Here is a 17,060-nt window from a genome sequence, read left to right as displayed (position 1 = left end):
CGTATTGACGCATGGTTGACTATGTTGCTGCACTTTGAAATTCTATTTTGCCATATGGACAGCATAAATTGTTAATTCCCACTTTTGGTTTAAACATTTAGTCTAGATTTGAGGGTTGGTCAAGCACTGATAATCAATTCACATGGTAAACCTGGTGGAACATGGAACATGACCTTGCAATGAAGGTTATGGCTCATGAATAAATCTTTTAAGGATAAGGAATTAATACGACTGCGATTCAAAATCTTTTCTTTTGCCAGCCGAATCCTAGAGAATAAACATTGAGCACTTGACTATAGGTCAAACATGCTGTTGGCTACGCTTGGCACTAGATGCTGAATTTAATACTCTGCCTATGAAACTGGTAGAATGCGCTGAGATGCGATCCGAAATCATAATAAAAAGTCACGCTTTTCATTTAGATGTAATTGTAATCTACAAATTTCAATGTTAACTTTTAGTCAGACCTTTGGAAAAAGGGGACACGCGGTGATTCATTAGTATTTGTCAAATGGTTTGGTTTTGTGTACAATGCCATCTACCTTTTCATACAAGACTAAAATTGGAACTCTAATCAGAACTGCGGCATAGCGTTGGACTCCCTGGCTGGACTTGGCACACGTGGATGTGGGGGAACGTGTGGGCGTCAGCCCTCCAAACGCCGCGTTACCAGGAATGATTGTCCATATCCGATCTATCCTGTCAATTGAAAAAGAACCAGCCTTCACTCTTAATGTTTCATTGTCTCGATCATTAAAGTTAATTCTGGAATTTCCGTTCCATATAACTGCAAATATTGGTAAATCAATCCCCCTGATGATTGGTGATTTTCTTTAAACGTCGCTTTAACGAATTAGAAACTATCAACTCTTTTCCATGAGAGAAAATTTCGTGTTGGGTAAGAAAGTAGAGCAAAGGTCTTCTCCTTCCAGTAGGGCTGGAACCAACCAAGGGATGCTTTGTTCTGATTGGCTGGTGTGAAGTGAGGGTTGTTTAGTAGGTCAGAGGTTTCTTAGGGAAGGGTCTTATTGGAACGTCAAACTCTTTCTGGATCAAACAAAATAATGTTCTTCAACAAGGTAAATGCAATCCTTATTGCAAGGACCAACGCCACACGAATGACTCGGATATTTGACTAGTCTATGAGTTTTTCGAAGGCAGACTTCCTCCTTTGCTGCTAGCTTGTGCTATCGAGGCTAACGTAATGTCATGGTATTCTGCAACATGCACTTTGTTGTGTACAGCGGTTATGGATTATTATTATTATGTATTTTTCATGATAAATCCTATGCCTACTACCTATCGTATAACGCAACTGTGTAAATGTTGTTTTGACGAGGAAAACTGGTTGGTTTCTTTCAAGTAGCTGATTACATGACCCGTTTTGTAACAATTTAAATATCCTTATACGTTTCTCCACTGAAAGGTTTTCTCTTGTACCAATCCTCGTTTTTTTTATAAATACCAGACACCTAATGCTATGTTCATGTCAGTTCAGATCTACATACGTTGTGTGTGATCTGTGTCCATGTGTATCTAACACATTGACACAGATCACACACAACGTAATACGTATGTAGATCTGAAAAGACACGGAACACAAAAGGCTGAGAACACTAAGGCATTTGACACTAATTATTATCATGTATAATGCAATGTAACATGTTTTTGTTGAGAAGTTATTTTAATGCTAGTTTGTTGTACTTTGAACATCTTTCCTGGCGACACCTGAGTTGCATTCATATTCAGTTATGCTTTTAAGTTCAAGTTCAAGTCTTTCAAGTCTTTCAAGTCTTGGGCTATCTTGAACAAACCTGAACCAATGGTCCTAACATATAATGGCACTATGTCCTCTGTAGGACCCTTTGAAGACAATGCTGTAATAATAATAACCTATTCGTCTGATTGACCTCCAGGCACTTCGAGCCGGTGTACAAACCGGACTCCGGCTGCAGTCCACTCACGCTGCCGCAAGCGCGAATGTCGCCCCAAAAGCATCCCTTGGTTTTTCCTTTGGTATGTGGCAGTCGGGGTTATACATTAGCTCATCTTGAGATGAGGTTCATAATATCATGCGAGGACACACACACTATTGTGCAACACATTCCCTGTGCCCACAGAGCTCACCGAGCAGCAGAAGGAGTTCCAGGAGCTGGCACGGAGGTTTGCCCGTGAGGAAATCGTTCCCGTTGCAGCCGCTTACGACAGAAGTGGTGAAGTGGGTCTTATTTTTTTAATCCTACGGTCACATTGGTGTGAGTGCAGTGCTTTCATTAATTGTTTGCCTCCAATTGCTTTATTTTGTACGTCTTTTCTTCTCGCTGTACAGTATCCCGTCCCCGTTATCAACAGAGCGTGGGAACTCGGTCTGATGAACTCTCACATCGGAGAGGACTACGGTATGCACTCCTTTTTTGTATTTCTCGTTTCTTTTTTCTTTCAATTTGTATTTTGTTTACAGCGCACTATATGTGTAGGAACGCCTTTTGCCTGGCCTTGTGTTCAGGTGGAATGGGCTTGTCCATATTCGACGCCTGCCTGATCACAGAGGAGCTGGCCTACGGCTGCACAGGTGTCCAGACCGCCATCGAGGCCAACTCCCTGGGTGTGAGTACCATTTCTCCAAGGTCATTGGTGTCACCAATTACGTGTGCTTGTGTCTGTTTGTCCATATCATCTGGCCTGACATGAAAGCATTACTTTTATTATGTACATTTAGATCATCTTGTTTATAGGCCTTTTACCTTTTTATCCAGACCTGTATTGCCTGATATTTTATGTTGTGTGTTGTAGTCCATCTCATGACACTGTTGTTAAAAACGAAAACCTGGTAACAACCTTTTTGTTTTTGTGTGTGCAGCAAATGCCCGTTATTATTGCTGGCAATGAAGCCCAGAAGAAGAAATACTTGGGGCGAATGACTGAGGAGCCCCTCATGTGTGTGAGTACGGCATTGACCCTGTAATCAAAAATGGTCTTTTGTTTTCTCCTGACATCTACTCCAAAGATAAACGAGGTCAGCTACATAAAAATAAACAAAACTATCAAAAGCCGAATGACTACAATCATTTGTCAGTAGGATATTCAGCGTTGGGACACTATCGGGCTAAATATGTCCTGTACACATTTGTGATCTGAACGTCTCCGGGTTACTGGGATTCTTGCATCAACTATGAGATGAAGATGTGAAAGATGGTGAAACATGTACTTGACCTTGAATGCCCCGTGTGTACCCCGGCAGGCCTACTGCGTGACCGAGCCGGGGGCGGGCTCCGACGTCGCCGGCCTCAAGACCCGCGCCGTGAAGACCGGGGACGATTACGTCGTCAACGGCCAGAAGATGTGGATCACCAACGGAGGGAAAGCCAACTGGTGCGCAGCCGCCGAGACCGGACACGGCACAGGTGTGGGAAGTGGCAGTCTAGTCGCGGCCTCTCAAATGTGTCGTCCCATCTCAGGTACTTCCTCCTGGCGCGTACCAGTGTGGACCCCAAGTGCCCGACCAGCAAGGCGTTCACCGGCTTCATCGTGGACGCAGACACCCCAGGAATCCAGATCGGCCGGAAGGTGAGAACCGCTCCGGGCAGTGTCTACAGCCTTGTTTACCTTCAGCCCAACCAGTTCACCATTTTGAAGGGTGCACTAGCTTTACACTTTGCCCCGAAAGTAACACATGGCCCGGTTAATATTAAGGCAATACTGTGTAAAGTACAATCGCTTTTCATGGCTCCTTTTTCCAACGTTGGTGCAAAGAGTTTGAACATGGGTACATTTTACAATTGACCTTGCTTGTGAGTAGGCTGGAGCCATATCATTTTTCAAGGGTCCGGTTCAACTGGTTAGCGTTTCTCATGAAATGTGTCGGTTAAAATCTCGTGCAGCAGGTTAAAGAAACAGGAAATTTAGTTTTCAATCCAGAAACATCCAAATCCTATGAATGATGTATTGTCAAGATTGAAAATCCAGAAATTATGTTTTATCTAACGTGTGTATATATACAATTTAAGAACCATGTGCAAAGCTGGAGAAAAAACTGGGCCTGGCTCCTGAGGCCAATGCAAAGTTAAACGTTACCTTTTTTCTTTTTAAGTGTTTCTACACTTACCCACCCTCCTCACCTTGATGTCAACCTCTGTCTCTGTGCAGGAGCTGAACATGGGCCAGAGGTGTTCCGACACCAGGGGCATCACCTTTGAGGACGTGCGGATACCCAAGGAGAACGTCCTCATTGGAGAGGGAGCCGGCTTCAAGATCGCCATGGGGGCTTTCGACAAGACCCGACCCCCCGTAAGTCTCCACTAGCTGGGAGGGAAGAACCCCAACAGTGATCCTTGTACCCCCATACGATCCTTCTGACACCGCAGGATCCTTTAAGATTCTGTAGACGGATGGTCATAAAACAGAAGCCCACTGTTTTTGATTTTGTGATGTTCAACAGTGATGTATCACATGCATTTTAGTAGCAATCATTCTACTTGGCTGACATCCATTTGGGTTTCAAAAATGTCTATGGTTATATAATTTACACGATATTGAAAGTACTAGCACATGCAGATGGACTTTGTAGGTCATTTAGCAAACATACTAGAAACGGAACACATACAACCTAGCACGTCAAGGTATCTTGAATGGTGGTACTATGTTGGTAGCCGTCTACACTGGCAGTCATTCAGGGTTCATCACCGTGCTGCAGGTGGCTGCCGGAGCCACCGGCCTGGCCCAGAGGGCCCTGGACGAGGCCACCAACTACTCCCTGGAGAGGAAAGCGTTTGGCGTAGTCATCGCTGAGGTCAGTAACAAAATCTCACCGTATTATTCATGATAACAACGGTCCTTAAGGGCTGATCGTGGTTCCACGTTCACGCAACACAAGGGGGTCACGGACCCCTGTACGTCCTTGCGGACCCTCCTTGCGTCCACCACAAGGGCCGGACGTGCGCCGCCCAGAAATTGTAACCTTCCATCGAGGCGACGCAGCAGCGAGGGCTGTGATTGGTCCGCTTACTAAAACCCGATTGGTCCGCTAACTAAACCATAAAGGTTCCCGACTGCGTCGAAGCGTCTGCGTGGTCATTGCTTTTCGTGAACGTGGAACCCAATCACTTTGGACACAATCCATCCGCAAAGATTGCTATCGATTATGAATATCGAAAAATTGTCATCGATCCTTCACCTGCCCTCGTCTTCCTCCCCCAGCACCAGGCGGTGTCCTTCCTCCTGGCGGAGATGGCGCTGAAGGTGGAGCTGGCCCGCATGGCCTACCAGCGGTCGGCCTGGGAGGTGGACATGGGCCGCAGGAACACGTACTTCGCCTCCATCGCCAAGGCGTACGCCGGGGACATCGCCAACCAGGTGGCCAGCGACGCCGTCCAGGTGTTCGGCGGCAACGGCTTCAACAGCGACTACCCCGTGGAGAAACTGATGAGGGACGCCAAGATCTACCAGGTGTGTGTGTGTGTGTGTGTGTGTGTGTGTGTGTGTGTGTGTGTGTGTGTGTGTGTGTGTGTGTGTGTGTGTGTGTGTGTGTGTGTGTGTGTGTGTGTGTGTGTGTGTGTGTGTGTGTGTGTGTGTGTGTGTGTGTGTGTGTGTCATAGCATCAGGGGGAAAACAGATGGAACACCACTGGCTGAGATTATTAAAGGAAGTGGATGAGACGCCTCGTTAAATGTACTATGATTAACTATTATTCCTCTTTTTGTAGATCTATGAAGGCACGGCTCAAATCCAGAGACTCATCATCGCCCGTGAACACCTTGGGAAGTACAAGAAGTGAACGTTTTAAACCATTGGACTATGCATCATCGAAATACCCTCCTTGCTTGTATTATATTTTTGGATATATTTAATAGAAATCACTCTTGGATAATACTGCTTGGATACAAAATCAAAACATTTGTTGCCTTAACATCAGCCAAATTGTAATGTCATGTACTTATCATCATCTTGGACGATATAAAGTATGGCCTTTCATTGTACTTTCATACCGATCACAGCGAAAAAAATGTTTAGTGTGTCCAGGTGGAAAGCTGAGTGTGGTACTTCAGAATGCTAACCTGTGGAATCCAATGAGGTCTATTAGATTCAGCATACATACATAATAACTTTGACATTCTCTTTCCGTGTCATTTTCTTTTCAACTACTTTCTTCTGTTGTCCATGAGGTCTGTTGGGGATTGTAATAAATGTAAAATGTGACAACTATGGTTTTAACTCTTGTGTACTTTGAATGGATTGCCGATACATTTGATCACGCACTGAGATGGGCAGTTAAATATACATACATTTTCGATACCTAAAATGTAGGGATCTCTCATACAGCCCCAATGGATGTAATCTTAAGATTAAGAAAGGAAATACTAAGCGCAATAGTGATCATGATTTGATTTCATTAAATGCACAGTGACGATTAGTTTTGACTTCCGAAAAAAAACAGCCGCTGACAGCCAGCTGATCTGGTGGCGTGACGTCGTAAAGGTGCGACGCATGATCACGCGATAAATCCAGAATGGTAACTAGCTTGCTGTTTTAAAACTGATACATTCCTGCTATTACTGATTGTAATGGTGTATAGTACATATATTCCGTAATGTCTGTGTTTATACTTTTAATAATTTCAACAGCTGGGGCGACATCAGTTCTTTCTACAGGACTTCTAACCCTGTATTAGCCGCGTAGCTTCGTGTAACATTTAATACAATTGCCAACAGGGCAACACCTGTTTTCTACTCCCAACGATGCAATTTATTTAACATAATTTCTAATCTCGACGCCCTAAACTCTAACTCATCACGTCAAAGAAACATCGTTCATAGTGTTTCATATGTTCGGCTCTTAATTCCAGGGTACCCAAATAAAAGATGTGGTCATCAAGGATGATGCCCCCAATGCGCTCATATTGGACAAGCATGCCGACTATATAGCAGCATATGGTTCTAAAAAAGATGACTACGTAAGTTTGGATTTATTTTAATCATAATGTATGAAGAAATTAAATGTATCTGTTTAAAATTGGGTTCGTGTTGGGTGTTGTGTTCCCCTAGGAGTACACGGTATCAGAATACCTGAGGATGAGTGGCATCTACTGGGGTCTGACCGTTATGGACCTCATGAGCCAGCTCCCGAGGATGAACTGCGAGGAGATCACAGAGTTCATCAAGTCCTGCCAGCACGAGTGTGGAGGCATCAGTGCGAGCATCGGACACGACCCGCATCTACTGTACACCCTCAGTGCGGTGCAGGTGAGGGGGCTGCCGTTAGTCAAAGGACGTCTCAAAAACGATATATTCTAATGCAATGTAAATTTATGTCAATTTAAACAGGGACAATGTGCAAAGAAAGATTAACCTTGTTTAGAACAAGGAGAGATGCATTGCACCAGGTTTTTGCTAATTTCTATTTTCCACCTGTAGTACCTGGGCAGGTTAGAATAATAAATAAACAAGACACAATAATATATTAACAATAATTCCAACTACATAGCTAATCAAGTCATTTGGGTTTCCGATGTCAATTCTATGTTCAGTGGGCATGAAAGGACTTCTATGTAAGAATTTCGTTTTTAGACTAGTCTTACTTTAGCGGCATCCATGGCTTGAGCACGTGGCTCCAAACATGGCCGGACTCTGGATGTATTGGTTAAAACCAAAATAAGTGAATTTAAATAGATGTTGTGCACCACATCAACAAACTATCGGTCTGTTATTCCAAAATACAATTGCTATAGTACAGTGGGTACTAAACTACAAGTGTAGTTTAATCGCCAACCATCTGCGGCGATAACAGAGTGAAACTCTATAGCGACGTGTGTTAATATCTTACTATCACAGGTTACGACGTGGTTACGATGCGGTCTACACAGAGTGCAGCAGCATATAGCGGTCTATGTTTACTCTTGATGCAAAGATAAAAACTATCTATACATTGTGATAGTTTAGTTTAGAGCCGCTTTAAGTTTAATTGTTGTGTTTAGTTTGTTTCAAGTGATTAAGAACACGTGTTTGATTCCTGTCCCTCAGATCCTGTCGCTGTATGACAACGTTCAGGCTCTTGATGTGGATAAGGTGGTGGAGTACATCAAGGCCTTGCAGCAGGAGGACGGCTCGTTCGCTGGGGACAAATGGGGTGAGTAAGGATCCTTCTTCGTCTGGATATTAGTTGAATCCACATATAGGAACCACCACTCAGGGTTCCGGTCTTATAATAACTGCAAATCAACATTTTTGCAAAAATCTTTTGAACAGAAGGGAACGTTAATACTAGCCAGGCTGTCAGCCCTTTGTTTGTAGTTTATTTAGCAGGGACAAAGCAGTGCACATTATTACAAACATGACATGGCAAGGCCATGACACAACTTGCAGATGTGAATACATAAAAGGTTTGTAGCTAGATAGCTAATTTGCAACCTCAGTCCCTGATCAGGCTACCTATTCTAATAAAATATATAAGTCACCTAAAATATACAATTAAACAATATATAGGCCTACAGTGTACAATTATACAAATATATGCTATCTTAAAACATACTTCCTATAACATTAAAACCTTGTGCAGAAAGAAGAAACAATATGATGAGTGTGACCTATATATGCTGTGTGTGCATGTATGTGTGTTATCTATTGTGTGTTGTCATGATTACATTTTTGGTTTTCCTTCAGCCAGTGTTTCAGTTGTCTGTTAAATGTTTTAAACCTTGACTTCCAGAAGAAACAAATGCCATCTCTGTTTTGGAATCTTGGTGTTCTGTGTGCAAGGCTTTGAAGACATTCCCTTTGCACATTATACAGTGCCTGGCATGATGTTGCCTCATTCCTCTGCCTTCTGTCTCCACAGGAGAAATCGACACGCGGTTTTCCTTCTGCGCTGTCGCCACACTCGCCCTACTGGTATGTATGTAAGGGATAATGTATAGAACGCCGGTCATTATCGGGATAATGACGTAGCATTCGTAGTGTTGATCAGCAGAGAAATAGTCCGCCAAAGACGTTGACGTCGCTTAGCAACCAAAGACGCTGGGGTTGACAAGTTACCGGACTACTTGCGGAGTGATACCAAAGACATCATTAGAGGCAAAAAATCCTTTGTTTTCCTTGACAGCGGTCAATTATCCTTAGCAACGGTGAATTATCAAATATAATTCATCGCCGGAAGTTGGGAAGGGCCCAAGCAAGGGAACGGAGCGTTCCACGGCATTGAGAAGACCCGTGTAATAAAGTTGCATAATCGTCTACGCAATTATTAAAAAATTATATTATAAAAAGACTTTATCTTAAACATAAACCTAATAATCGATTTGGTTATTCTTGGGTAATAGCTTGTGTGTTGTCCCAGAGGACGTGTTTGAGAGATGCGTTGGTTCTGTCGTCCCAGGGGAAGTTGGACGCCATCGACGTCGACAAGGCGGTGGAGTTCGTCTTGTCCTGCATGAACTTTGACGGTGGGTTCGGCTGCCGACCCGGCTCTGAGTCTCACGCCGGCCAGGTACATTCCCCGGGTTCAGAATAATGAAAGGTCCCATGACATGCCACCAGGTGTGAGTGTGATTAGCCGATAGATCGGTCTACCAGCCTACCCAGTGGACTGTGGCAAACGCTGCTCATCCCACTGTTGTCAGAAGAGGCAGATTTTAAAACGGCTCGTAATGGCTTATCACGCTCACTCCTGGTGGCATGTCACGGGACCTTTAAAACATCAATAACATTCCCCTTCCATACTGGATAAGGGCTATGCCAAAAGCATTAAGAGTGAATTGCGCCCTCTTGTGGGGGAAACGTATTTCAAGTGAGTGCTTGAGAAAGAAATTATGTAAAATCGACATTATCTGTTGATATATTCTCTTGGTCAAACAAAAGCTCTCATAAAACGTGGGGGAGTCTTTAACTATAATTAACCGTTTCTTTTACCAACACTGCCGTCCCTTCCGTGTTGTTTAATAGTGTCTTTCTTATTGTATTATTTTGTATCACGTGCCCCTAATCATTGTAACGTATAAACACACAGTTTACATTTAAGAGAGGGAGAGAGACAGTCTTTTCCCTAATTCTTCATATTCCAATCTCCTGTTTTCTCCCGCTGTGTCCCGTCCGTCCTGTCGCCTCCCCCCTGCGGCAGATCTACTGCTGCACGGGCTTCCTGTCGCTGACGGGCCAGCTGCACCAGCTCAACGCCGACCTCCTGGGCTGGTGGCTCTGTGAGAGGCAGCTGCCGTCGGGGGGGCTCAACGGCCGGCCGGAGAAGGTGGGTCCCATCTGAGCCGGCTCTTGACGACGTTTAACTCTGGGTTGGGTTAGAACGCCAGATTCATAATGTATGATAGAAAGCCTGATTCAGAACGCCTGTGATGAACGCTCAACAGGAAAAAACAACAACTGCAACAAACGAACAAATCTTCCTGACCCTCTCTCTGGTTCCTCTGACCCTTTCTCTGGTTCCTCTGTCCCTCTCTCTGGTTCCCCCTCCCTCTCTCTGGTTCCTCTGTCCCCCTCTCTGGTTCCTCTGTCCCCCTCTCTGGTTCCTCTGTCCCCCTCTCTGGTTCCCCTGACCCTCTCTCTGGTTCCCCGTCCTCCTCTCTGGTTCCTCTGTCCCCCTCTCTGGTTCCCCTGACCCTCTCTCTGGTTCCCCTGACCCGCTCTCTGGTTCCCCCTCCCTCTCTCTGGTTCTCCCCTCCCTCTCTCTGGTTCTCCCCTCCCTCTCTCTGGTTCTCTCCTCCCTCTCTCTGGTTCTCCTGACCCTCTCTGGTTCTCCTGACCCTCTCTGGTTCCCCCTCCCTCTCTCTGGTTCTCCCCTCCCTCTCTCTGGTTCTCCCGTCCCTCTCTCTGGTTCTCCCGTCCCTCTCTCTGGTTCTCCTGACCCTCTCTGGTTCTCCTGACCCTCTCTGGTTCTCCTGACCCTCTCTGGTTCCCCCTCCCTCTCTCTGGTTCCCCCTCCCTCTCTCTGGTTCTCCCGTCCCTCTCTCTGGTTCTCCTGACCCTCTCTGGTTCCCCCTCCCTCTCTCTGGTTCTCCCCTCCCTCTCTCTGGTTCTCCCGTCCCTCCCTCTGGTTCCCCCGTCCCTCTCTCTGGTTCCCCTGACCCTCTGTGGTTCCCCTGACCCTCTCTGGTTCCCCTGACCCTCTCTGGTTCCCCTGACCCTCTCTGGTTCCCCTGTCCCTCTCTCTGGTTCTCCCACCCTCTCTCTGGTTCACCTGACCCTCTGTGGTTCCCCTGACCCTCTCTGGTTCCCCTGTCCCTCTCTCTGGTTCTCCCACCCTCTCTCTGGTTCCCCTGACCCTCTGTGGTTCCTCGGTTCCAGCTCCCAGACGTGTGCTACTCGTGGTGGGTGCTGGCCTCTCTGAAGATCATCGGTAGGATCCACTGGATCGACAAGGCCAAGCTGCGGGCCTTCATCCTGGCCTGCCAGGACGAGGAGACCGGGGGCTTCGCCGACCGTCCAGGAGACATGGTGAGTCCGTGTGGTACAGCAGTCAGACCCTCCAGGATTTCGCGATGTTGCGATTTGCAACTTCAACGCAACGTCAACCAATCACCGGCGAATTCAGGGCGGTGTCGCAATTTTAACCAACCACCGCAACTTTCCCGCAAATTTGACCAATCAGTGGCGTCGTCGTACGTTCAAGCGATTCAAGCGTTCATGCAGCATGTGCGCGTCCAACGTTTCACACTTGCCGACCAAAATAACTGCGAAAGATCGCGAAAAGCAGTATCCTGGTATTCTACATGAAAGCGGGGGGGAATTATTTTGCACTCCATGCAACATTGTGGGGGAACATAAGCGGAAATCTTCCATTGATAAGCATTTTGCCACTGCGAAAAATAACTACAGAAGTGCAGGCAGGACGTCAGACGACGGGGCAGATCGCTATGACAGAGGCTGTGGCATCCAAGTCAATTGCCAGCGCGGAAAGAATCAAGAATCAATTATTCATGGGACCATTTCTCCTTTTTTTCTTTTTCTTTTAATATTTTTTTTTTTCAGTAATAACTTAATATTTAACAAATTACTCAGGGAAAATGCAGTAATATCTTTAATTTCCTCTCGCACTGTAATCGCAAAACAAAAACCTAAAAAACACTGCAACTATCATCGCAACTTTCTGGAAAAGGCATTTTAGGCTGCAACAATCTCAAAAAAGGTCCCCGAAATCCTGGAGGGACTGAGCAATACATACTAACAATGCATTGGTCTAGCGCCCCCTGGAATCTGTTCATTTATGTGTTGGATCTTTTTGGGGGTTTTACCTCTCTAATGCCAAGTTTCTAGAAAAACAGGCCAGAATTGTACCTGGTATCTGCAAGAGTTTCTTTAATTATAGGCGTCTAATTGTGTTTGCTTTTCCCCGAGCAATCCTCAAGTTTAATTGGATCGTTTAGAGGATTTCTGTCCCTCAGCCCATTTTCCTGGGTTTATTTGTATAAATTGTGTTAGTAACGTATTCTTTGATTTTCAAGAGCATAGTACAAATAAACACGTCTCTCTTTTTGTCTCTCTCTGTCTCCACCTCCCCCCTCCACCCTCGACTGCCTCTCTGTCTCCACCTCCCCTCGACTGCCTCTCTGTCTCCACCTCCCCCCTCCACCCTCGACTGCCTCTCTGTCTCCACCTCCCCCCTCCACCCTCGACTGCCTCTCTGTCTCCACCTCCCCCCTCCACCCTCGACTGCCTCTCTGTCTCCACCTCCCCCCTCCACCCTCGACTGCCTCTCTGTCTCCACCTCCCCCCTCCACCCTCTGACTGTCTCTCTCTGTCTCCACCTCCCCCCTCCACCCTCTGACTGTCTCTCTCTGTCTCCACCTCCCCCCTCCACCCTCGACTGCCTCTCTGTCTCCACCTCCCCCCTCCACCCTCTGACTGTCTCTCTCTGTCTCCACCCTCTGACTGTCTCTCTCTGTCTCCACCTCCCCCCTCCACCCTCTCTCTGTCTCCACTCCTCCACTCCTCCACCCTCTCTCTGTCTCCACCTCCCCCTCCACCCTCTCTCTGTCTCCACTCCCCCCTCCACCCTCTCTCTGTCTCCACTCCCCCTCCACCCTCTCTCTGTCTCCACTCCCCCTCCACCCTCTCTCTGTCTCCACTCCCCCTCCACCCTCTCTCTGTCTCCACTCCCCCTCCACCCTCTCTCTGTCTCCACTCCCCCTCCACCCTCTCTCTGTCTCCACTCCTCCACCCTCTCTGTCTCCACCTCCACCCTCTCTCTGTCTCCACCCCCCCCTCCACCCTCTCTCTGTCTCCACCCCTCCACTCCTCCACCCCCCCTCCACCCTCCACGGTGCCGGGCGTGCCCCAGGTGGACCCCTTCCACACGCTGTTCGGTGTGGCGGGCCTCTCCCTGCTGGGGGAGGAGCAGGTGAAGCCCGTCAACCCCGTGCTCTGCATGCCCCAGGACGTCCTGCGCAGGATAGGCCTGGAGCCCGAGCTGCTCAGCTGAGAGCGCCCTGCCTCCCCCCTGCCTCCCTGCCTCCCTGCCTGCCTCCCCCCAGACCCCCTTCTTAATACCGACCTCCACCACCACCTGAGACCCACCAGCACCTCTCACACCCGACGCTCACTCGCACCCTCCCGATCACCCCAGAGAGAGAGTGTGAGAGTGAGATTGACGGGGAGAGAGAGAGAGAGAGAGAGAGAGAGAGAGAGAGAGAGAGAGAGAGAGAGAGAGAGAGAGAGAGAGAGAGAGAGAGAGAGAGAGAGAGAGAGAGAGAGAGAGAGAGAGAGAGAGAGAGAGAGAGAGAGAGAGAGAGAGAGAGAGAGAGAGAGAGAGAGAGAGAGAGAGAGAGAGAGAGAGAGAGAGGTTATGGTGGCTTGGGGTGAGTGGGTGGAAGGAGTCTTGTTTTAGCTAGCTTGCTCTGCAGACAACACAAGGACCAACAGCTGGGAGGCGGACGGGCCAGAACGACGGCAGTGAATTCCTCCCCGGGTGTACTGTGTGTTTAGGGTCTAATCTTCAAATGATTGGGAAAGAAGACGAGTAAAAGTGGGGACGGTTAATATAAAACATTTACAAATACACCCACCATTCCACCTACCGTTGACTCGCTCTTCAACAGCGGTTGAACTGAAGATGTAGCTCCTACGGCTAGCGAGCGGCTCCGTGTCGGGTAGAGCGCGCCGCCGCGCTACTACATACGTGTTCGGTGCTGTGTCTGAGAGCTAGCCGCCGCCGCTGTGTTATCACCAGCTCACCGTAGTCGCCGAGAACAGAACACCTTGTACTCCTATGCGTGCTCAAGGTTGAAGGTCAAGTGTTGCACTGACCGTTAATCAGCAATATGATTGTTATGCTTCTAACAAACCAACTTTCAACAAAACCCTGTGTAGCCGATTTGGTCTCTTCTGAGCGGGGGCGTCGCCGAAAACGACCGCAGAGGATCTGCAAACGAGAACTTAATGTCTGGAAAATGTCTGTGGGAGGGGTATCATTGGGTCGTATTGATCTGCGGGGGCCTCATCTATATACTGCTACACCTTACAGCTGGAAAGGTGTTTTACTAAGTGGAGTTTGGCTCATTTCATGACTGGAAACACACACACACACACACACACACACACACACACCATATTAATGCAGAGAACATACAGTAGCAGTGATATCAGCTTTTTAGCTCCAGGGGATTTCCTAATTTATGCACAGTCACAGCTACACTAATTTATTTTTGATGTTCGTGTCATTATCCCATTGTCAACTGTCTGTACATCGCAAGACGGAAAACCTTTGCGTGTCAGTTCTCCCAGGGTCACATCTGTCAATATCTCCACTTTCGCCATGCCTCACTTTGATATTGAGAGTGGTCCATTGTAAAGAAACATTGATTTCTTGTCTTTTTTTTTCTCTGTTTACCGCATTGAGCGCATTCAGCGTCTTATTTGTCCACCTGTCTTCCTTAACGTCAATTTGGTCCGTGTGGCTGTTTGCTCATGTCTGTTTTCTTATAACCGGATGGAATAAATAAATGTGTAAATTGCCATTTCTGGTATCCATTTCAGTCTTAATCCTTATTATCCCGTTGGAGTATTTTCTGGTCATGGTCCGCGAAATGCTGTGAAGTACAATCAGACCACTAGATGGCAATAGTGCCACTTATGACATTACGTCGCCCTGCGGTCCGACCAGACCGATACCGACCAACGACAATCAACGGCACATTTTTCTATGATTTGGCAACTGATCATTTTCTATAATCACAATCAGTCAAAAAGATAGAAATACGGTGGCTCTAAATCCCTATTCAAGCCTATGATAAAACACACAAAAAATAATTCCACTTTGATCCATTAACTAAACTAACATCTCTCCCTGCTACTTAGGCCTATACTCTTTTTGCTTATTACTGTGGTTATTTTCAACCATGAAAGTCTTTATTTAATTACCGAACGTGTGCCGGCGGGGCTCTGATCTGGGAAATGCAATAGGAGTCATGTAGGCTATTTAACAGACATAGCAGTCATTGGAAGCATCCAGGTGTGTTTAGCGACAACATAGTGCTGGTGGCTCAAAGCGAGAGAAAGATAAATAAAGATAGACAGGGACACAAAGACACAACGGAGAGCTGGTTGAATCTCAAGCAGCAATGTGTAACCTGCCAATCATATCAGCACGTTCGAAATAGGCTAGCCTACATATTTCCCAAGATTGCATTGCCCACAACAATTTGAGGAAACATTCTGAAAGCAAACAAACTTTGGCATCTTGGTATAATAATTTGAAACTCCAGTACAGCAAGACAAGACGTGTGCCCCGTTTTGCTGAGAAAAGAGAAACCAACGCAACACAAACAGTGCTGTTCACATATGGACCTGAATAATGTGTACGTGTGTTATTCTGCTGTGGAATAGGCCTATTTCTTATGGTTTACCTTTCTTAAAAACCTTCTCTCATTGTGTTTATGTCACATTATTAGAGAATTTGTATTCAATATGAAACAATCTAACATTAAAAAAAGCTATTAATCTGATAATCTTTAAAACATTGCATGCTTTACGGTCCAACAATTGTTGCATACTAGGTCATTCAGAGAAATCTCCCATGGATGCTTCCTACGGGAATCAAACCCGGGGACATAAATTCAACGCTCTACCAGTTGAGCTACACGGGACCACAAACGAGGTATTGTTCTCGTGGCAACGGAATCAGTCAGCGCAGCGGGGGACCAGCGCAATCTGAATCTCTCGCAAAACTGAATTCCATAACTCACGTGTGAAGCGAAGAACAAGGCAAGCCGTTGAGGGACCGCAGGTTGAAGAATTATTATCCCCCCCCCCCCCCCCGTCCTCGTTGTTCATTCAGAGCGACACGGCAGTATTTACGGATGACAGGAGTGCAGAGTCAATGAGCGAGGTTCAGCGGGCCTATAGGTCCCCTCTATACGTCTCCTCTACCGCTGCAGCGTTACAACCAGGCGGCCTCTGGGAAGCCCCGTGTCTCTGACCGCCCCCCAAGCCCGACGTGACCATGGAGGAACCTCATTAGGCACGAAGGGGGGGGGGTGTACACGCCGTCTGATAATTCATTGCTACCAGACATCGCCGCTGATGGGTTCACCCATAAATGTCTACATATAATTGAACCACGTGTTATTCGGTTCAAATCCGAGAATGTGTAATTGGTCAGTGAGACCATTGACTCAGTCCCTCATCTTGGTAGCCTGCCGTAGCCTCGCGTCTTGTGGGTACGAGCCCCGTTTAACGAGAGGGCACGCTCGCAGGGAAGCACAAACGCCTCGGCCGCTGTTCATTAACGTCCGATGCTGGCCCATCATCTTTTCCATTAGCTTTCCGGCCACTTTATTAAGTCTTCATGTCCCGTTGAAGTTCCTTAATCGCCTGCCTTGCGTGGATGAAGGGGTCGTGGAGGAATGGCGTCTGTCCATAACGGATCTTCTACAGCCGCCCACGAGTGATGATGCCTCAGCAATGCACTAGTGCCTATTCTTCACCTGGTTAATGGTCTATTTGGGGGGGGGGGGGGGGGGGTGACGCTGGTGGGTTTACGTCCGCCTTTAGACAGTGGTAACACACCTTTATAGTACACGCACGCTCACGTCCGCACACACACGCACAAATGCACGCATCCCG

The 17,060-nt window shown here is 47.0% G+C and overlaps 2 protein-coding genes across 2 annotated transcripts; both read left to right on the top strand.

The window, feature by feature from the left end:
* The first annotated feature begins 719 nt into the window (after positions 1 to 719).
* On the top strand, positions 720 to 6,198 carry acadm (acyl-CoA dehydrogenase medium chain). Its single transcript, XM_060057964.1, has 12 exons — positions 720 to 1,079; positions 1,917 to 2,016; positions 2,121 to 2,218; positions 2,330 to 2,399; positions 2,507 to 2,607; positions 2,861 to 2,941; positions 3,242 to 3,372; positions 3,459 to 3,567; positions 4,147 to 4,287; positions 4,694 to 4,789; positions 5,197 to 5,445; positions 5,702 to 6,198. The coding sequence occupies exons 1-12, from the start codon at positions 1,065 to 1,067 to the stop codon at positions 5,771 to 5,773; spliced, it is 1,263 nt and encodes a 420-aa protein (XP_059913947.1). The 5' UTR covers positions 720 to 1,064; the 3' UTR covers positions 5,774 to 6,198.
* Positions 6,199 to 6,406: 208 nt separating this feature from the next.
* Positions 6,407 to 14,953, top strand: rabggtb (Rab geranylgeranyltransferase subunit beta). The gene is made up of 9 exons (XM_060057965.1): positions 6,407 to 6,508; positions 6,842 to 6,949; positions 7,041 to 7,238; positions 8,016 to 8,121; positions 8,830 to 8,882; positions 9,367 to 9,477; positions 10,108 to 10,233; positions 11,286 to 11,435; positions 13,279 to 14,953. Exons 1-9 carry the CDS (start codon positions 6,506 to 6,508, stop codon positions 13,417 to 13,419), a joined length of 996 nt encoding a protein of 331 aa, XP_059913948.1. The 5' UTR covers positions 6,407 to 6,505; the 3' UTR covers positions 13,420 to 14,953.
* The last annotated feature ends 2,107 nt before the right edge of the window (positions 14,954 to 17,060 follow it).

Source organism: Gadus macrocephalus, chromosome 8, assembly GCF_031168955.1.
Source record: "Gadus macrocephalus chromosome 8, ASM3116895v1".
Taxonomy (NCBI): domain Eukaryota; kingdom Metazoa; phylum Chordata; class Actinopteri; order Gadiformes; family Gadidae; genus Gadus; species Gadus macrocephalus.
Note: the sequence above shows the minus strand (reverse complement) of the source record. Positions and strands in the feature narration are given on the sequence as shown.

What these genes read in the sequence shown, in the direction of transcription:
- acadm (XM_060057964.1), top strand. An exon ending in CTGAGGAGCCCCTCATGTGT is followed by an intron (nt 2,942 to 3,241) that starts GTGAGTACGGCA and finishes GTACCCCGGCAG; the next exon opens with GCCTACTGCGTGACCGAGCC. An exon ending in GAATCCAGATCGGCCGGAAG is followed by an intron (nt 3,568 to 4,146) that starts GTGAGAACCGCT and finishes GTCTCTGTGCAG; the next exon opens with GAGCTGAACATGGGCCAGAG.
- rabggtb (XM_060057965.1), top strand. An exon ending in TCAACGGCCGGCCGGAGAAG is followed by an intron (nt 10,234 to 11,285) that starts GTGGGTCCCATC and finishes CCTCGGTTCCAG; the next exon opens with CTCCCAGACGTGTGCTACTC. An exon ending in CCGACCGTCCAGGAGACATG is followed by an intron (nt 11,436 to 13,278) that starts GTGAGTCCGTGT and finishes GGCGTGCCCCAG; the next exon opens with GTGGACCCCTTCCACACGCT.